This window comes from Leptonotus elevatus, chromosome 8 (assembly GCF_054856555.1).
Source record: "Leptonotus elevatus isolate MCC_2025b chromosome 8, RoL_Lele_1.0, whole genome shotgun sequence".
NCBI classification, from domain to species: Eukaryota; Metazoa; Chordata; class Actinopteri; order Syngnathiformes; family Syngnathidae; genus Leptonotus; species Leptonotus elevatus.
The window spans coordinates 9,504,982-9,522,700 of record NC_141246.1 but is presented as its reverse complement, the minus strand read 5'-3'; the positions used below and the strand labels follow the sequence as shown (position 1 = coordinate 9,522,700).

The 17,719-nt window shown below is 39.4% G+C and overlaps 1 protein-coding gene across 2 annotated transcripts; it reads left to right on the top strand.

Moving 5' to 3' along the window:
• Positions 1–11,456: 11,456 nt before the first annotated feature.
• Positions 11,457–17,414, top strand: mchr1a (melanin-concentrating hormone receptor 1a). Of its 2 annotated transcripts, XM_086082920.1 has the most exons (3): positions 11,457–11,681; positions 11,771–11,865; positions 14,752–17,414. In XM_086082920.1, the coding sequence occupies exon 3, from the start codon at positions 14,853–14,855 to the stop codon at positions 15,768–15,770; it is 918 nt and encodes a 305-aa protein (XP_085939046.1). In that variant the 5' UTR covers positions 11,457–11,681; positions 11,771–11,865; positions 14,752–14,852; the 3' UTR covers positions 15,771–17,414. The 2 variants fall into 2 exon arrangements, with proteins under 2 accessions (XP_085939046.1, XP_085939045.1); XM_086082919.1 differs by lacking the exon at positions 11,771–11,865.
• The last annotated feature ends 305 nt before the right edge of the window (positions 17,415–17,719 follow it).

The window sequence follows — 17,719 nt, the reverse complement described above, 5'->3', positions numbered from 1 at the left end:
CATATTCTAACGCTACGTGCCGTTTGCAATCTTAATATGACTTGGAAGGAGGGGACACCTCGTTTACAGACTCATAATGAGCAAGAAGTGCTACTGGTTCAGATACAGTCGACAACGCATGGAGATGAGCACCGAGATCAACTTCACATTGAAATCGAAAAGAAAGTACGACTTGATACTTTTGTATCAGTGCTGCACCGCGAGAAGCACAAGTCAATACGTCACGATTTTGACAAATGCCCTCTGCACGTGACACGTGACCTCTCTTAGTTCACAGCAAGCATCAGCTCTGTGTGCGTCTTTCTTTTTTGGTCAAATGGAGAGAGCTTCTCGCTGGTTCGAAAGGTTATACCCCATCCCCGCAGCTTTATGACTTTTGGAACCATCAGATGCTAGATCAGGTATCTTCAATTCAACTTCGGAGGGGTTTGTTTGCAAGAGATCACTTTAGGTAAAGGTCCAGACCTCAAAAAGTTTTGAGCCAACCCTTCAAACTATCGAATGAAACGTTTCCTTTTCCCTTTTACAACATTTATTTGTGTTCACTTTATTCTCCAATTTTGTTTTTGCCACAAAATACTTGAATTACAAATTTCAACTGGTTTAAAAAATTCACGCCACAATTTAATGTTTAATATCAACTTTTCCCCATTCATTTTCAATGTGTTAGACTTTGACATTTTTGACCGGTAAACAGGAGGCAATGGTTCGAATCCCATCTTAAAAGAGGTTGCAGTTCAAGTTTTCTTTTTAATCATTTATCATTCAACAATAATTAATCATTTGTCATTTCCACATAATTTATCTTTCAATTAACTTCATAAGCATTCCGCATGCATTGATATCTTAGCATTTAGCTATTAGCATTCAGCTCTCAGCATTCCCATGCAATTTCTACAGGAATTGCACTTTGTCTCCTTGTTTCAACTGTCTTGTGATGCACCCGCTTTCCATCCACCTTTTTTTCGTCTTTTTTTTTGTTCAAACGAGGCCATGAATGTTTAATTATAGAGAGGCTTCATGCAGCACAACGTTTTGTCAAGTACAGGTAGTCCTCAGTTGATGTTCTGGTTTCATTCTTTTGGTGGCAACCTAACTCAAGTTTGTACACCAGTTGGAACATGTCGTTCCAGCTATTTAGTCTGTAAATATTTGTTTTAAAGGAAACTTGCACTGCACATTCAGTGCATACTGTTCGGAACCTCAATTCAGTAGTCATAAGCCTGTAACACCCTGTCATTAAAATAATGATGCTATTATTTTTCTTCCACTCAGAATGAATGTTGAAACTTAATTTAATGGTAAAGGAATTTTTTTTTGCAAAGGGACAACCAGGTCATTTGTTTGTACAGTCCCTAGACCATCATACCATTTTGTCCTAATCTGGCCTTTGAGGTGGCGGCTGAGCAAAACATAACCTTGTTCCAAAATAGAAACATGCGCATGTGGGTGGTCCATTTTCTGAGAACCATTAAGTTGAGCTCTTTTTGGGATTTTGATGAAGGTGAGGACTTCTTTTAGGCTTTTATGAGGAGACTTTTATGTGATGTGAGGTAGAGATGCGAGAGAGAGAGACAGAGAGAGAGAGAGAGAGATGCTTTTTATTCAATGCACTCTTGATTGTTTTCTCTCAGTACTCAGACAATTACGGAAGCGTGGAACTGCCAATCTGGAGTAAATATATTTGATTGCCGAGTACGTTTGTGAGTATTTGTGAGTACGTTCGAACATACTTGCGAGTATGCTTCAACATATTTGCAAGTACTTTCGAACGTACTTGCGAGTATGTTTGAACGTATTTGCGAGTATGTTTGAACATATTTGCGAGTACGTATGTTTGGACGTACTTGCGAGTATTTTCGAGCATATTTCCGAGTACGTTCGAACATACTTGTGAGTATGCTTCAACATATTTGCAAGTATGTTAGAACGTATTTGCGAGTACGTTTGAACGTACTTACGACAATGTTTGAACGTATTTGCGAGTATGTTTGAACATACCGGGGATGGGAATTAATAAGCTTTGGCTTCATCCCGACAGCGCTTTTTCTTTTTGGGTTGTCCGAAAGGAAAAATTAACAAATAAAAACAAAACAAGAATGTATTTGCAGGTAATTTTGAATGTACTTGCCAGTATGTTCAAACGTGTTTGCGAGTACGTTGAAGCGTACTTGCGACTATGTTTGAACCTATTTGCGAGTACGTTCAATTGCGTTCGAACGCACTTGCGACTATGTTTGTATGTTCGAACGTATTTGCGAGTATGTTCGAACGTACTTGCGACTGTTCGAACGTACTTGCGACTATGTTCGAACGTACTTGCGACTATGTTTGAATGTATTTGCGAGTACGTTCGAACGCACTTGCGACTATGTTCGAACGTACTTGCGACTATGTTTGAATGTATTTGCGAGTACGTTCGAACGTATTTGCGAGTATGTTCGAACGTACTTGCGACTATGTTCGAACGTACTTGCGACTATGTTTGAATGTATTTGCGAGTACGTTCGAACGTATTTGCGACTATGTTTGAATATACTCGCAAATACGTTTAAGCTAAAGGACGAACAGTTCACCATGGACATTTCAGTCTCCAACGATTGGAAGATTGTTTCTTGGGCAAGTTGGTATTATTGATCAGGTATGAATAAAAATACTTACACCAGCTGCAAGAGCACAGAGGATTAAATGATTTCCCTTATCACGCTCCAAATCAAACTGAAGCAAATGTCATGTTTCAACTGGGACTGGCTTGCAGTCGTGAGCTCGACTTGAACAAATGTGACATTTGAAGAGATAACAAGGCACACTTCAGGGACATCAACGACTGAAGAAGACATGTGGCAGCTTCGAGCATATTGGCTTTGGGTTGACTTATCGGCTTTGGGCGACAGATATTTGACTGGATATATGTCGCAGCTCTCAATATCCATCATGTTGGATGAAAAGCATTGGTTACAGCCGACTTCAGAGATGTTCAGTGTTGGCTCTGGCTCGGCCATTCGCAGCGTTGTCCTAAAACCACCTCTTTAATTTTTGTGCTGTGTGCTTGGGGTCATTGACCTTGGTTTGTACACAATGTACGCTCTGTGGGCAGGAGAGGGGATGTCTACTTGAATTTTGGTGATTGATGGCAGTTTTTGGACATCAAACAACGTTGAGCTTTTGAGCGTCCGTAGAGAGGAATAAATTAGCAACAATTAAATGAAATGAAATGTAAGGAAACCTGGTCTTTAGCGCAGCGTTTCTATTCGCAGCTCTTACATTTTCTATTTTATAACATGTAAGCAGGCACAATAAATCATGCATGTCGCTGACAGAATAGATTTATTTGACACGCTTCCCATTTTTTCTGAATATTTGGATGGTACGTTTTCAGACTCGCCTCAGGAATCATTTAATCTTGCAGACTGGCATCCCTTCTAAACTTGAATTAGATGTGTGGGAATGAATGCTAAAAAAATTTGTGAGTATTTTTTGTATGCAGCCCAAGACTCACCCGTGCGCCCAAAAATACACCCCTCAATGCGATACGCCAAAACTGAGCAATACATGTAATTGTGGAGGATTTTTATACAGTCTTACATTGAATGATTAATTGACAGAACGGTTTATTTTGAACATGCACTACAAAATAAATAAAATTATAATAATAACTCCGACGTATCCATCAAGACGTGTAATCTGTACATAAAATAGGCACATTTTTCACGTACAATATGTACAGTATATATTCAATCGCTAAATTAGCTTCTAGCTCAGGAACATGCTACATTGGTAACTACACTATGAACAACAAACAAAATGTCCCCAACTAAACTCAAACTGCTGCAGTAAAATCTACATTTCACATACACATAATATGACTTTGGTGATTTTTTCTTTTCAACGCCATTTGGAGGAACCAAATTTTGCATGCAACACTTAAAACAGCCTAAAAATTACATATAAACCAAGGCTGACATAATTTTTTTTATTTTGTGTCAAGTATAGGTGTTTTTTGTGTGATTTGTAGATGAGAAATGTGATGTTTGGAGTCGGGATAGACCGATTATCGGCTAGGTCGATTAACAGCACGATATTCAGCATTTTGACGAATATCGGCATCGGCCATTTTGAAGAATCATATGCCTGATAATAGATCCCTTAAAAAAGTGTTAACTTCAGGGAACTAATTATTTAAATTTACAGAAATGCTTCTGTTTTTGTTTGAAATGGAAACAAAGTAAAATTTGAATACAGTACTTGAGATATTTGGACATTTTGGAAAACTTTATTTACTATAGAAAACAATGGGGAGCTATTTACTTACGTTTATTTATTTATTTATTTTACTTTTGAAAACATGCTACTGCCTGTCTATGAACTAAGATTATTTTCTTTCTTTTTTTAACTCCAATATTTAACAAACCCTAAAAGTTGTTCAATAAATATATTATTAAGAATTCAAAAAAATTCAGAGCTGGAGTTTGTATTTTTTCAAATTTTGATGCCAATATTTTCCCTTTTAGAAAATGAATATTGGCTATCGACTTCCTTGACTATCAGTATCGGCCCTGAAAAAAACACATCGATCCATCGCTAGTTTGGAGTGATGAAAAGGTGCCGGACTTCTGACGAAAAAAAAGGTAGGTAGAATCTGCCACTATGGTGGCCCCTATGTAAAGGCAGAATTTTTCATTCCTGTTTCTGCAGTTGTACCTAACCTTGTGACATTTACATCTTTTTGAATCATTCCAAGTAAGTAGGATAGACTTGGAGTTAAAACTGCATGGGAGTGTGGAACGAAGTCAATCGGTCGCATCGTTTGGCGAATTTAACATAAGTGATTGCTGAGGGTGTTTATTTGCTCAGCTGCCAGTCGTCTATTCCAAGCAAAGCCTCGATTGGAACGGAAAGCATCTATTTGTGGAAAGGCATGTATTTGTTTGAGTGGAAGTAATTCAATGAGTAGGGGGTTTCAATTTGAGAAAATGCATAAAATGACTCACTCAGAGTAAAAGGGGTTGTAAAATCAAGGAATTGGGCGACACCCCCTCCTAACCGCACACACACACACACAAAAGCTACATCCTCTTTCATTTAATCCCACAGGAGAACATTTTTAAATGGTCAGACTTGCACTTCCTTAACCTTCTTTAGCTGTAATTGCATGTGGAGAGTTCAAAAGATGATAAATAAAAAGGCGAGTAGATACCAACATGGGTGCCGATTGCAGGGGGGAGAACAGTGAGTGAACAATTATAAAAAAGAAAAAAAGGTGGACGAACACGACTGCGACTACGGTATAATTACGGTAACAATGTGTTTTGTGTGCACAATTTTTATTTTTATTTGCAAGAACTCTTAACTCATTCACTCCCGGCCATTTTCACTGAAGCAACCCCCTTCGCTCCCTCCTGTTTTACTGGATTTTGACAGATTTTGCAAGTCCCACAGAATATTGTGTTCTACTACTATAAAAACATGGAACCTAGACCTTCTTTCATCAGAAAAAAAACAAAACTATATTTGTATCTGTTTCCGTTTTGCAGCAGTTAGCATTAGAATATAGCCAAGCTACATCATTATTCACATTCCTGGTGAAAACAATGGCAAAAAGAGCTTGTTGCAACATGGCCCTGGCTGATCTCTACTACTCTACTACTCTGCTGCTGGCCGTTTTTTGTAATAACAACCATTGCTTGAAACCACCTCTTCGTGTCAGAAGCGGCATCAAAGCCTTCTGTTTGTTCTTGCATTTAAAACGTTTTTGGGAGTGCAGGACAAAGTATTAAAAACGTATTTACACGTCTTTGGGTTTGAATGGGTTAATTATATTTTGTGTAAAAGTTTATTATTTCTTTAGTTTTTCCATGCGCTCATTGCTAGTTTAATCTAGTCTAGTTTTTGTCCGGTGAAAAATGTGAGTTGACCAAAATATTTTTGTTTAGCTTTGGTTATTGGAACCAACACTCTATATTCAATTTTTTTTTAGTAGAACTGATACCATTTAGTGTTACAGTAACACTCAATTACGAACAAGTCATGCTACCAATGTAGCACAGTGGCGAACAGTTTCTTGTTTACAGTACGTGCTAGTACTAGCTTAGCGTTGCTAGCACTGTTATTTAAGGTCGATTATGTGTTCTCTATTTACCACAACTATAAACGCACTTTTCATAACCGCATGCCACTGTGGGATGGCCATGTTTGTTTGTTTTTCTTAGTTTCTTCCGGTGTGTGTTGCTGATAACCCTGGGGCTCGTGTTTGTGACGGCCAATGGCTTATTTGAAATCTAGTTTCATATCAAGAATGTCACACAGAATGCACAATGGTTTGTTTAATATTATTTGTCGACTGGAGGGAAGCGTCTGCGTGATTAGAAATCATTAAGTGGATGCTTTGCTGAATGAGAAGTACTTCAAAGTTATCACACACAACCACTTCACCGCAACACAAGAGAGGAACTTGTCAGGAATTTCAAAACCTCTTCTTTTCTTTTTTTTTTATCAGCTCCCTGGATGGCACCAGTAAAGAGTTTTAAGAAAGCACAAGATAGAGTACACTCAACCTTGACAATAAAAAATAAGGCATAGAATACGCAGTGTTTAGTGTGTATATATATATATATTTTTCCATTTATATGTATTTTTTATTTAATTAAATTTTTGAATTATATTTTTTTATATCTGTTTTTATTTTCACTTTTAGTCATTTATTTAGTCATTTATTTATTTCTGATTCTGGCAGTTTTGGTCCTCCCTAGCTGGGTAATGGGACAGTTTGAACTGTTTAGGACCAGTAATGTAGTCTTCTCCTCAAAATCAAATGAGATCTTGAGATCCTACTGCTTTGGCTTGGTGGCTGTCTGGCATACTGCTCTGTATGCGCCCCTTCATCTCGTTCCTTTATCTGCTCTCGCTCATCTCCCAGAGTCTCTCCCTATACTTCTCCTGTTTGTGTAGTGACATTTAGCAAATAGTAAAGCGTAGGTTTATTTGGAAAATTTTATGGAGGTGTCTGTCCAGAATTTATTTTCAAAACGTTTGTCATATTTGTTCTGTATCTGTGGGGGAAATGTGCTTTGTTGTAGCATAGTGGTTAACAGCTTCTTGTCTTCTGTGGTAGTGGTGCTAGCTTAGCGTTGCTAGCGCTGTTATATTGTTTAAGCTGGATACTATTTGTCATGACTATATAAGCACTTTTTATATAATCAGCTAGCTTAGTGTTGCTAGCACTGTTATATTGTTTTGGTTGGATATTTGTCATAACTATATAAACAGCTAGCTTAGCGTTGCTAGCAATGTTATATTGTTTAAGCTGGATACTATTTGTCATGACTATTGAAAGAGTAGACAATATTATTATTGTACTCTTTGCGTGTTCAATAAATTGAATGGTGAGATTCTGGTGAAGAAGTCCCTTTGCAAAGGTATAATTAATCAGAAGCTTCTGATCACACAAATGAAGACACCCAAGCAGTGATCTGTTCAAAAGTGTATCCTCCTCCAGCACACAGCACATTTATTGAAAGTCAGTGAATACAAGAAAATCCCTCTCCCCTCCCATGAGCAAGTTCCCATAGGTACAAATCAGATTAGACTTGAAGAGTAGTAAATCAGCCTGTCCTTGGACTCTCTTCGACCGGACAGAGACTGGTACCAACTATACTCCCCTTAGATAATATAGAAAAGCAACCTGTTACCTTTCTCTTTCCCAAGAAGAGAACAAAGGACTATAGATTGGCTTAACATATGAATTAACTGTTGTCTTATATTTATATATTTATAACTAATATCCAAAATGGTTAAAATATAAATCGAAACTGAAAAACAATGTTAATAATCTAACACTATATAAGCACTTTTTATAATCAGCTAGCTTAGCATTGCTAGCACTGTTTTATTGTTTAAGCTGGATACTATTTGTCATGACTAAGCTTCTTTTTTTTTTTTTAAATAATCACATATATCGCTGTGAATGGCCATGTTTGAGAATCACATGTCTGTATATTAGTAAGTAGTGTGGCTTTTGACTTGGGGACGGGTGTGGGGTCTGAAGACCAAGACCGGTGTCAAGTTGTACAACATTGCCTCTTGGTATCACCTTTTAAATTTTTAGTTTACGAGTTTAAGTCGTTCCATAACTACATTTTACACTTTTCTTTTTTTTACAAACACAATTTCAGAGAACATAATGTTGCTGTGCCTAATAATTGGAATGTTGTTAAACTCACTCAATAATCAGATATTCCATGAACTTGACTTGACGAAACCTTTGCTCTGAGTTTTTGATGGACTGACTGATAAACAAGAAATGTGCCGCAAAGTTAAAGTGACAAAAGAGGATGTAGACTTCGTTTGCATCATGTGGTGAACTTACAGAATGACTGTTCATCTATTTGATGCAAAACCGTTGCAAAGTCGTGGCAGTTTTGCCCAAAGAAAAACTTGAACACCACAAATTGTGTGGATGACTGCTTTAGCTTAGAGGGGGAGAAGCTGCGGCTTTTGTGAGAGGTCAGTTTTTGTATGTCATTTTGGATGGGTTTCAGAATGGGTTTCAGAAAGTACGCGAGGAAATTGGGGGACTGGGACTACATCAGTATGCAGAAACTGACGGGCATCCAAGAAAGACCACTCACAAGATGTGGTATTAGATAAGTTGCAAGCCAAGTTTATGACCTCATTGGATTCTTAGCATCTTTTTGTCTTACCTGCCATATTGATGCTGCAAAACCTCTTTGGGTTGAGCTACAATTGGGATGATAATGTTCCTCAGCTGCAGAGGATTAGATGGCTTTAAGACATGAAAATGCTGGTCACGTTCAGTAGATGACATGCATCCAACACAAAGATGGCTCCCTTGTAGCCGACGACATCAATTCGCTGACACTAGTGAGAACGTTTATGGCACAGTTACATGACACTGCAGAATGATAAGGAGAAAATTCATCGAGCTTTCATTCTTGGGAAGTTGCTCCAGTAAAGCTGGAACTTACAACTGCTGCAATTGCACCATTAGTTGACAAGATTCAACTTTCCGGACAGACAATGTTAAAAAGTACATCAGGAATGAAACAAACACTTTTTTTTTGGGCCAGGAGCGACATTATAAAAAAAAAAAAAGCCACTGCTGAATTTTATCAGCAATGACGACGGTCAATGTAGAAGCTACAGTTAATGATGTAAACAGACAGTGTCAATAAATAGGCACAGAATGCAACACAGCAACTTATAACCTATTTGTCTTCATGGAAAAGTTTTAAGACCTCAATGTAAAAATGTTGCAGTTGTTGAGACAGAAGAGAAATGGAAAAACAAGCTTGTCTTTTCCAGTAATGGACCTGACATCATAGTTGAACAAGAAGCTGCAAAGATTCAGAGCCACACCAAATGATCAAACTGTCTCTTGAAGATTTGGATACTTGCTGAGAGGTCAATTATTCAGCGCTGCCAACTGGAAAAGTTCAGTGAAGAAATATGGTTTCTTTTTTTTTTCTTCTTCTTTTTTTTATTATTTTATTTTATTTTATTTTAAGAAACATATGGTTTCTAAAAAGGGGAACATGATCTGAGTTAAAGAAATCAATCGCTATTACGAACTTGATCAAGCGCTGAAAATGAGGCTCGTGAGAGTGGGAGGAAGGTTACGGCAATGCCTGATGAAGTGAAATAACCAGTCATCCTCGCCAAAGATCAGCACACATTGTATGCTATATTCACGAGCAATCACCTGCTTTCAGCCTTCCTCGACAGTCTAATGAGATACGAGCTGTAACACTCCTGTTGCGTTGCATTACAGGGGAAAGAGGAATTTGCATGATCAGAAAGCAAAAGTTCTTCATCAGCAAAATGTGGAAAATGAAGGACCGCAAAGTAGAAGGTGGAAGCTACAAAAGGCAATGGGAAATTCTCACACCACGATATAGGCGTAAGTCAGGGGAGTACAAACTTTTCCCTCTGAGGGCTACATAGAAAAATCGACCACCCCCCCCCCCCCTAATTTATCAAGTACATCAAAATCAATCTATAAATTGCAACTTAGTGTTTTTTTTAAACAGCTACCAGAACTGATTTCTTTAAGCAAAATAATTTAGGCTTTTACAAGAATTTGTGGTGGTCCAGAGACCCTGTAGCCCACCAGAAAATATCAGCCCCTGCACCAAACAGCAGCTGAATTCTACATTCTTAACCAAAACATGAACGAGCTGCAGTTACTTGGGAATCATTTATTTGTCATTTTTGTTGACTAAAACTAGACGAATAAAATTTATGTTTTCTTGGACTAAAATAAAGACTAAAAGGCCAGATTTACAGTTGGCTAAATAAAAACGAGATAACATTTTAAAATGGCTGACAAAATTAACTGGCAGGGGGGAATTCAAGTGTAGAGGCCTTAACGCAGGTTCTAAAAGATTACAACGCACAGTAGTCATGTTCTTCTCACATTACGTGGAGATGTGGGAATCTTATTGACTTGCGTTCATGTGGATTCTGACGTAATCGCACCACAATGTTGTTTCATGCTTCTGGATACCTTCCAGTTTCTCCATTTCTCCTCAATAGTCTCTTTTTTTTGTGTCGTCGTTTCTAACATGTCAAATAAACCAATACATTTTGCATAGAATTTGCCTTAAACCTAATGTGTTTAGTAAAAGAAAATGGCAGTGGCGGAAAAAGCACCAGCAATCATAAATAACAAGTCTCTAAAATAAGAGCGAAATGTCAAGGAATTAAGATGAGATGGTGACAGAGCACCATGGATGGCCATTCATTAGGGGACAGCGAGGGGCAAAAGCTCACACGCCACGTTTAATTAAAAGTAACAGTAGGCAAGGACATTGGTGGTGGGTCTAAATACATGGCAAATAAGAGAGCAGCGGGGTGTGTCTCGCATTCAAAACCACATTAGAGAGGTTCGAATTTGAACCCAGGCCTCACTGCCACGTCAGCCACGCTAACAACGCTAACACGCTAACAACTATTTCACCATGCTTGTGGACTCTGCAATTTCAATCCATCCATTCTATCCTCTTTTTCAAACTTAGAAATCAAATAAATTTGGGGAAAAAAAATTGCGCGGCATTCCAATTCTTATAGAATTACATATTATGAACTAATGAATCGGTCTCAATGTAGCTGACGGGACAGCCGGAACGTTATAAATCATTATAAATCCGTTTGATGTGTGCTGATGTTTTTTTTTGGGGGGGGGGGGGGGTTCTTAAGATTTAATTAACTTGAATAGTTTGAGATTTGCTTTTACACGTCGTTACATATCGATAAACATGAGAAAAGTGACAGCTGTAATAGGAAAAAAATATATACATATATATATGTATGTTTTGTTTTGAAAGAGGCATTTGTTTTTTGGCATTTGTGTGACACGTGCACAATAATGATGGCAAGTCGAGGGAGGGAGAGAGAGAGAGGGGGGGAGAGAGAAAGAGAGAGAGAGAGAGAGAGAGAGAGAGATGTATGCGTGAACACCGAGTCGCCACATCTTTAGAACGCTCACAGCAATTCCAGCTGAGCTCTCTCTTGGATTAACTATGAGAAAGAACTTCCTTACAAACATTATTTTTCTTTGCATTTTCTTGATTTGACTCAGCAGAACTTGCTCACACTTGGAATGTCAGCGATGGATTTCCTCAATGACTCCAATTTCTCTCTCGGGTGCATCAATGCAACATCAGGTGGGTGAGCAGCGTGTATACTATTGTGGAAGTGCTTTTTGTCATAATTTCCATACAAAACAAAACAAACATGCTTTGGTTTCCCACAGCTGCATCACAGCATCCCCAATGTAAGAGAGAAATATCACCATCCACATCACATCGTTTGCAACACTCGTCGAAGCTGTGTTTTTTGTTTCATTTGGTAAGTTTTTCTTCATTCGTGTGACTTCGGTCCATCGTGTGCACCTGTTTACACCACATTGTATGAAAATGATGATTCCTCTGTAATTACCGAACTCATTCGTCAATCATGTCAGTCCCCACGAGTCGGTTCGAACCCCGCTCTCTCTTTTTTTTTTTTTTTTTAGCACCATTGTTCATCTGCCTCTTATCACTGGAAGTGTTCATTTCGTAATTGCAAGCCTGTCACTCCATTGTCGGGGGGGGGGGGGGTATCCCAATCATTCCATAACTTTCATTCATTCTCCACTTTTTCTCTCATCACGTCACAATTCAGAATGACATCAATCACATTTTTCTTTTTTTACAACTCAATTTGCTCTCAGTGAAGCAGCTAATTACATTTAATCTGCACCAGTTCACTTTTGCCCTTTCTCTGTAATTATCTGACACCATTCGCATGGCCAATTCCCTTCACTTACTTTAATTAGCGCTGCGTGTGATCCAATAGCAAGTAAATGCATGGTCATTATCAATATTGATACTTTTCAATATTTAAGGTAGATGCGTCATTGATTGCTAAATTGCAGTTAATTTACAGGATTTTCTAGTGCTTTTTTATTTTATTTTTTATGTTTATTGTATTGTGTATTAAGAAATACTCCAGTGAGGACATAGGTAGTACAAAGTTGAAATATAAAATATTACTATTTGCCAAATGTGGTACAAATTGTCATGTCGGAATTGTTCGTGATCTAGAAAACATTTTTTTTTTTTTACTAGGTACTGTTCAGAAATTACTATATAAAAAGTTTCCTTTCATTGCATGTCTATTCTGGATTATTTTTTTAACAGTTTAGCCATAAACTGATCAATGATCAATCACTCGCTGCTGAATTGACTGAGCCTTACCGCATTAGCTTTAGAACCGCTACAATCATCCACGTAACAGCCAAGCAATCAAGGATAACACGATAAATAATCACCGTATGCATGTCTGTGTATGGCTTCATCTTTGCGACACACAACTCAACCGGAGCAATTTAGAAAGCAAACAAGCCTTGATTTCAAATTCATCTATCTCGCCTTGTTGTGCTTAAATATCCAAATATGTCAAATTTGTTATTTTCTCAAAATATTTTTCCCCCTTTTTAATTTAATTTGCTAATTTCCCCCCCGTACGTATTTGCAAAGCGCTGTGCATATATCATTCATAGGAAGTATGTCAAAACATAAAAGTAAGGTCACATCTAATTCCGAGGCAGATCACATATTTATATTTATACATTTGCAAAATATATTCCAGAGATCCTGTTGTGACTCTGGTTAAATGCGACGGCGCAACATCGAAAACAAGAGAAGGGTTCGGGGGAGCGGCGAGTCGCCGAGAGTTCCTGCTCACCGCTGAGACAGAAACGGCGAGGCCGGCCATCTGGCTGTCGATCGCTTGGATAAAAACAACAACAACAACAACGCAGGAGAGCATACAAGAGCAAAACTGAAACGACCCGGTCAATATCATTTCACAAGTACCAATCTGATATTGATACTGACTTAGTATTGACATAATCAATATTTGGATCAATGCGCCCACTACGACCCTCAATTACTCATCTCTTGTGTTTGACTCGGCACCATGGGGGAGCAGAGCTGAACCTTCTGCTGTCAGCCATTTCAAACATTTTCCCCCCCTCCCTCTTTTTTTTTTTTTTTAAATTCCCTGTGACCTTTAAACCCGCAAGGACAATGTTCTGATTGTACAAAGACCTTGACAGGTGCCTGAAAAAGAGACATTGCAGTGACCCCCCCCCCCCCCCCCTGCACATTCAGGCTTTAAAAGCTGCAGAAAAGACCATTTTGAATCGCTACTGCCACCTGTGGCCGAAAAATGAAACTGCATTTCCCTTCTTCATGTACACAATGCGCACGTCGTCACATCTGCAGACATAGGGTGGGAAATTCAATCCCGAATTCAGTCTGAAAACTATTTCTATTACTAAACTAGAAGATCATAAACGGTCAAATAAAAAGGCTATTGTAAAAAATGTTTTGAGGCAAATTGTTACAAAGAGCAGCTTTAATGGTGGTAACCATGAAATATGATGACATCCATGATATCATATTTTATTTATATTATTTCATCCCCACACCCAATGAGACTCAATAAGAGCATATCAATTCCAATCCCTATTGACCTGCAATGTAAAAAAAAAAAAGAAGAAGAAGAAATATTTACTTGGAAAAAAAAACTAGTAACGTTTTTATCACTCAGAGGTTCTAAGTAAATTGTACAAGGAGAGTTTTGAGGACATTTTACCAATTTGTTAAAAACAACAACAAACTACACTCTAAAAACAGTTGGGTCAAAAAAAACTAGGCGTCAAAAATGGACTGAATGGACTTGGGTCAATTTGACCCAATTAGACAACCCAGAAAGTTGGGTCAAATTGACCCAAAAAGTGGATCGATTCATTTTGTATCCATAACTGGGTTACTTTGGACCCAACTGTTTTTAGAGTGTAATCGAGGGTTGAGGAACAAACCAACAACCTTCAAGTTGGGAGACAGCCACTCTACCACCGGAGCCATGCCATTCCTGCTGTGTGTTAGTATATTGATTTTGGACACACCTGTAATGTAGTATTGTGGCAAATAGCAAGAGTGGCATGGCCCAGGTGGTAGAGTGGCTTTCTCCCAAGCTGAGGGTCACGAGTTCATTCCTGAATGTTTTTTTTTTTTTGTGGAATAAACTGGTAAAATGTCCTCAAAACTCTGCTTGTAGTTTGTTTTCCAAGTAAATAGAACTTTAAAAAAAAAGAAAAAAATTTATATTTTTTTTTTACGGTGTGCTAAACTTCCCTCTCCAATGACCACTTTTGTCCTGCCCGCTGCTTTGTTGCGTCTCCAGCTGTGGACAGTCCTCCCCCCTGCAGCACCATCCTGCTGGTCATCTTTGGCGTCATCTTCCTGTTGGGCATCCTGGGCAACAGCATCGTCATCTACACCATCATGAAGAAAACCAAATGTCGTGCCAAGCAAACCGTCCCGGACGTCTTCATCCTCAACTTGTCCATCGTGGACGTCCTCTTCCTGCTCGGGATGCCCTTCCTGATCCACCAGTTGCTAGGCAACGGCACCTGGCGTTTCGGCGCCACCATGTGCACGGTCATCACGGCGCTGGACTCCAACAGTCAGATCGTCAGCACGTACATCCTGACGGCCATGACGCTGGACCGTTACGTGGCCACGGTGCATCCCATCCGCTTCAACTACATCCGCACGCCGTGCGTGGCTTCCCTCGTCATCGCCGTCGTCTGGGCTCTGTCGCTCATCACCATCATCCCCGTGTGGATGTACGCCGACCTCATGCCTTTACCCGGCGGCCTGGTGGCCTGCGCGCTGCTCCTGCCCGACCCCGTCACCAACACCTACTGGTTCACGCTCTACCAGTTCTTCTTGGCGTTCGCCATCCCCCTCGCCATCATCTGCAGGGTGTTCTTCAAGATCCTGCAGCACATGTCCACCAGCGTGGCCCCGCTGCCGCAAAGGAGCCTGAGGGTCCGCGTCAGGAACGTGACGCGGATGGCGGTGGCCATCTGCTTGGCCTTTTTCATCTGCTGGGCTCCCTATTACATCCTGCAGCTGGTCCACCTTGGCGTGCAGAACCCCAGCGAGGCCTTCTCCTACGCCTACAACATCGCCATCAGCATGGGCTACGCCAACAGCTGCATCAACCCCTTCCTCTATATCGTCCTCAGCGAGACCTTCAAGAGGCAGTTCCTCAGAGCCGTGCGGCCGGCAAACATCAAGTTCAACGTCAATTCCAGCACTACGGAGGGCGGCAGTGTGTGCATGAGGATAGTGCCTGCAAGGGCTCAGGTGGTGCCGGCAGAAAGGGAGATACCTTCAAGTGTGGCCCCGCAGTGAAGCAACAAAAAATACAATCTGGAGTCAATTTGTTGCAACATGGCCCTCGTTGATCTCTTATACTCTTCTACCACCTGCTGGCCGTTTTTGAAATCACTACCATTGCTTCACTCGTTCTCTGCAGTTTAGAGGCTACATCAAAGCCTTACATACAAAAAGCATAAAACACGTATAAATACGTCTTTGGGACACTTAAAACATTTAAAATAGAACATATTTTTATGTTTTTGGGAGCAAATGAGTTAATGTCATCTCTTGAAGATCCAGCTGTAGATTTTCTAGACCTTGCTTAAAATGGAGTCGATCTGTTAGTAGAAATGAACGGTAAAGCCCTTTTCACACTGTACTGTGCTCCGTTGTCAAACCCATTCATTGTGTATGTGCCGAGGGGCAGGCACCACGAAATGGAGCGTTGCTGAGCGGCTCGGCGCAGCAAGAGGACGTCAGCCGCCGGAATTACAAAATGTGGACGTCAGACAAGCCCTCCAATAGGCTGGCGGAGCGATTTAGCGCTATTTGCTCCGCCCCCATGATCAGTTAGGCCGGGCAAATATCAAGAGCCACTTTCAACTGCCTGAAGCACACTATCAAGCAGAAACATCCAGATCCGCCACAGGTGCGATGTCAAAGGGTAAGCAGAGCTGCGCTGGGTTTTGATGGATGCACACATTAGTGCACAATCGCCAGTGAGATCCAGCCAGATGTTATGCACACATTTGCTGGCAAAGATGATAAGAGGCAGCCTCCAAAATCCCAGTCTCAGAGCTCAGGCTATGCACCCATTTGCCATGGTAACGAAATCCAGATTTGACATTGGCTCGGCAAAATGTAGGGTGAGGTACAGAGTAGTTTACTAGACCAAAAATGAAAAAAATAATAATAATACAGGGTATAAATTGTGCCATGACTATTTTAAAAGCAGTTTCAGTTCATTAACTTATTCAGATGTATTTTTACAATAAATACATGCTTTCTTTTTTATTTATTTGACACAATTTATTTTTCTTTGTAATGTACAGATATTTGTAATTTTATTTTGGAATTGTCTAGCTACATGACATTTGTTTGTGTTAAAACAGATGTTTTTTGTGTGTGTTTTTTTTAACCTTGTAGGGAAATACATTATGGTAACAATATTTTGTTGTTGTAATTACGTGTGTCGTATACTGTATGTCTATAGTGACTCATCAATAAAATTGCTTTGGATATATTTCCATTCATTTACAATTGTTGTCAAAGTGCACAACTCAATGCCACACTGTGAAAGTAATAAACAAAGAAATAAATTGTTGATCTTTGAGATCTTTGCTGTGCTTTGACGCAAATTCACAACAAGTAATTACGACATAATCTCTCACTCGCAGCAAGTAATTACGACATAATCTCTCACTCGCAGCTGCTCATTTACACAACCATGTCAACAGAATAGATCGACATGGGGATTTGTGTGTACTTACCCAATAGTACTACAGCCTGAGGCCTAAAACAAAATTGGATTTGAATATGCAAGGAATCCTCTCATGCAGAGGTCTGCAACCTGTGGCTTTGGGGCCAAATGTGGCTCTTTAGTCCCTCGCCTGTGGCTACCTAAAAAAATAAATAAAAGGTAGATGAAAAAGTTTTAAAAATTACATAAAAATGTCCAAAAAGTGAGTAAAAATTGTCAAAAAAAGGAAAAGGAGAAAATCACTATAAAATGTCCACAAAATTGCCAAAAACGTCTCAAACTGATAGCAAAACAGACAGCCAGATAGCCATAAGTATCCAAAATGTGAAGAAAAGAGCCAGAAAATGACCATAATTTGTCCATAAAATTGCCCAAAATGTCAGAAATTTTATAGAAATATATAAAATCTAGGTTAGGTTCTAGTTATCCTTAACAGCATAAGTGTTTTTGTGAACCCACTACACCAAACCACCCTACACCATCACACCACATCACACAATAC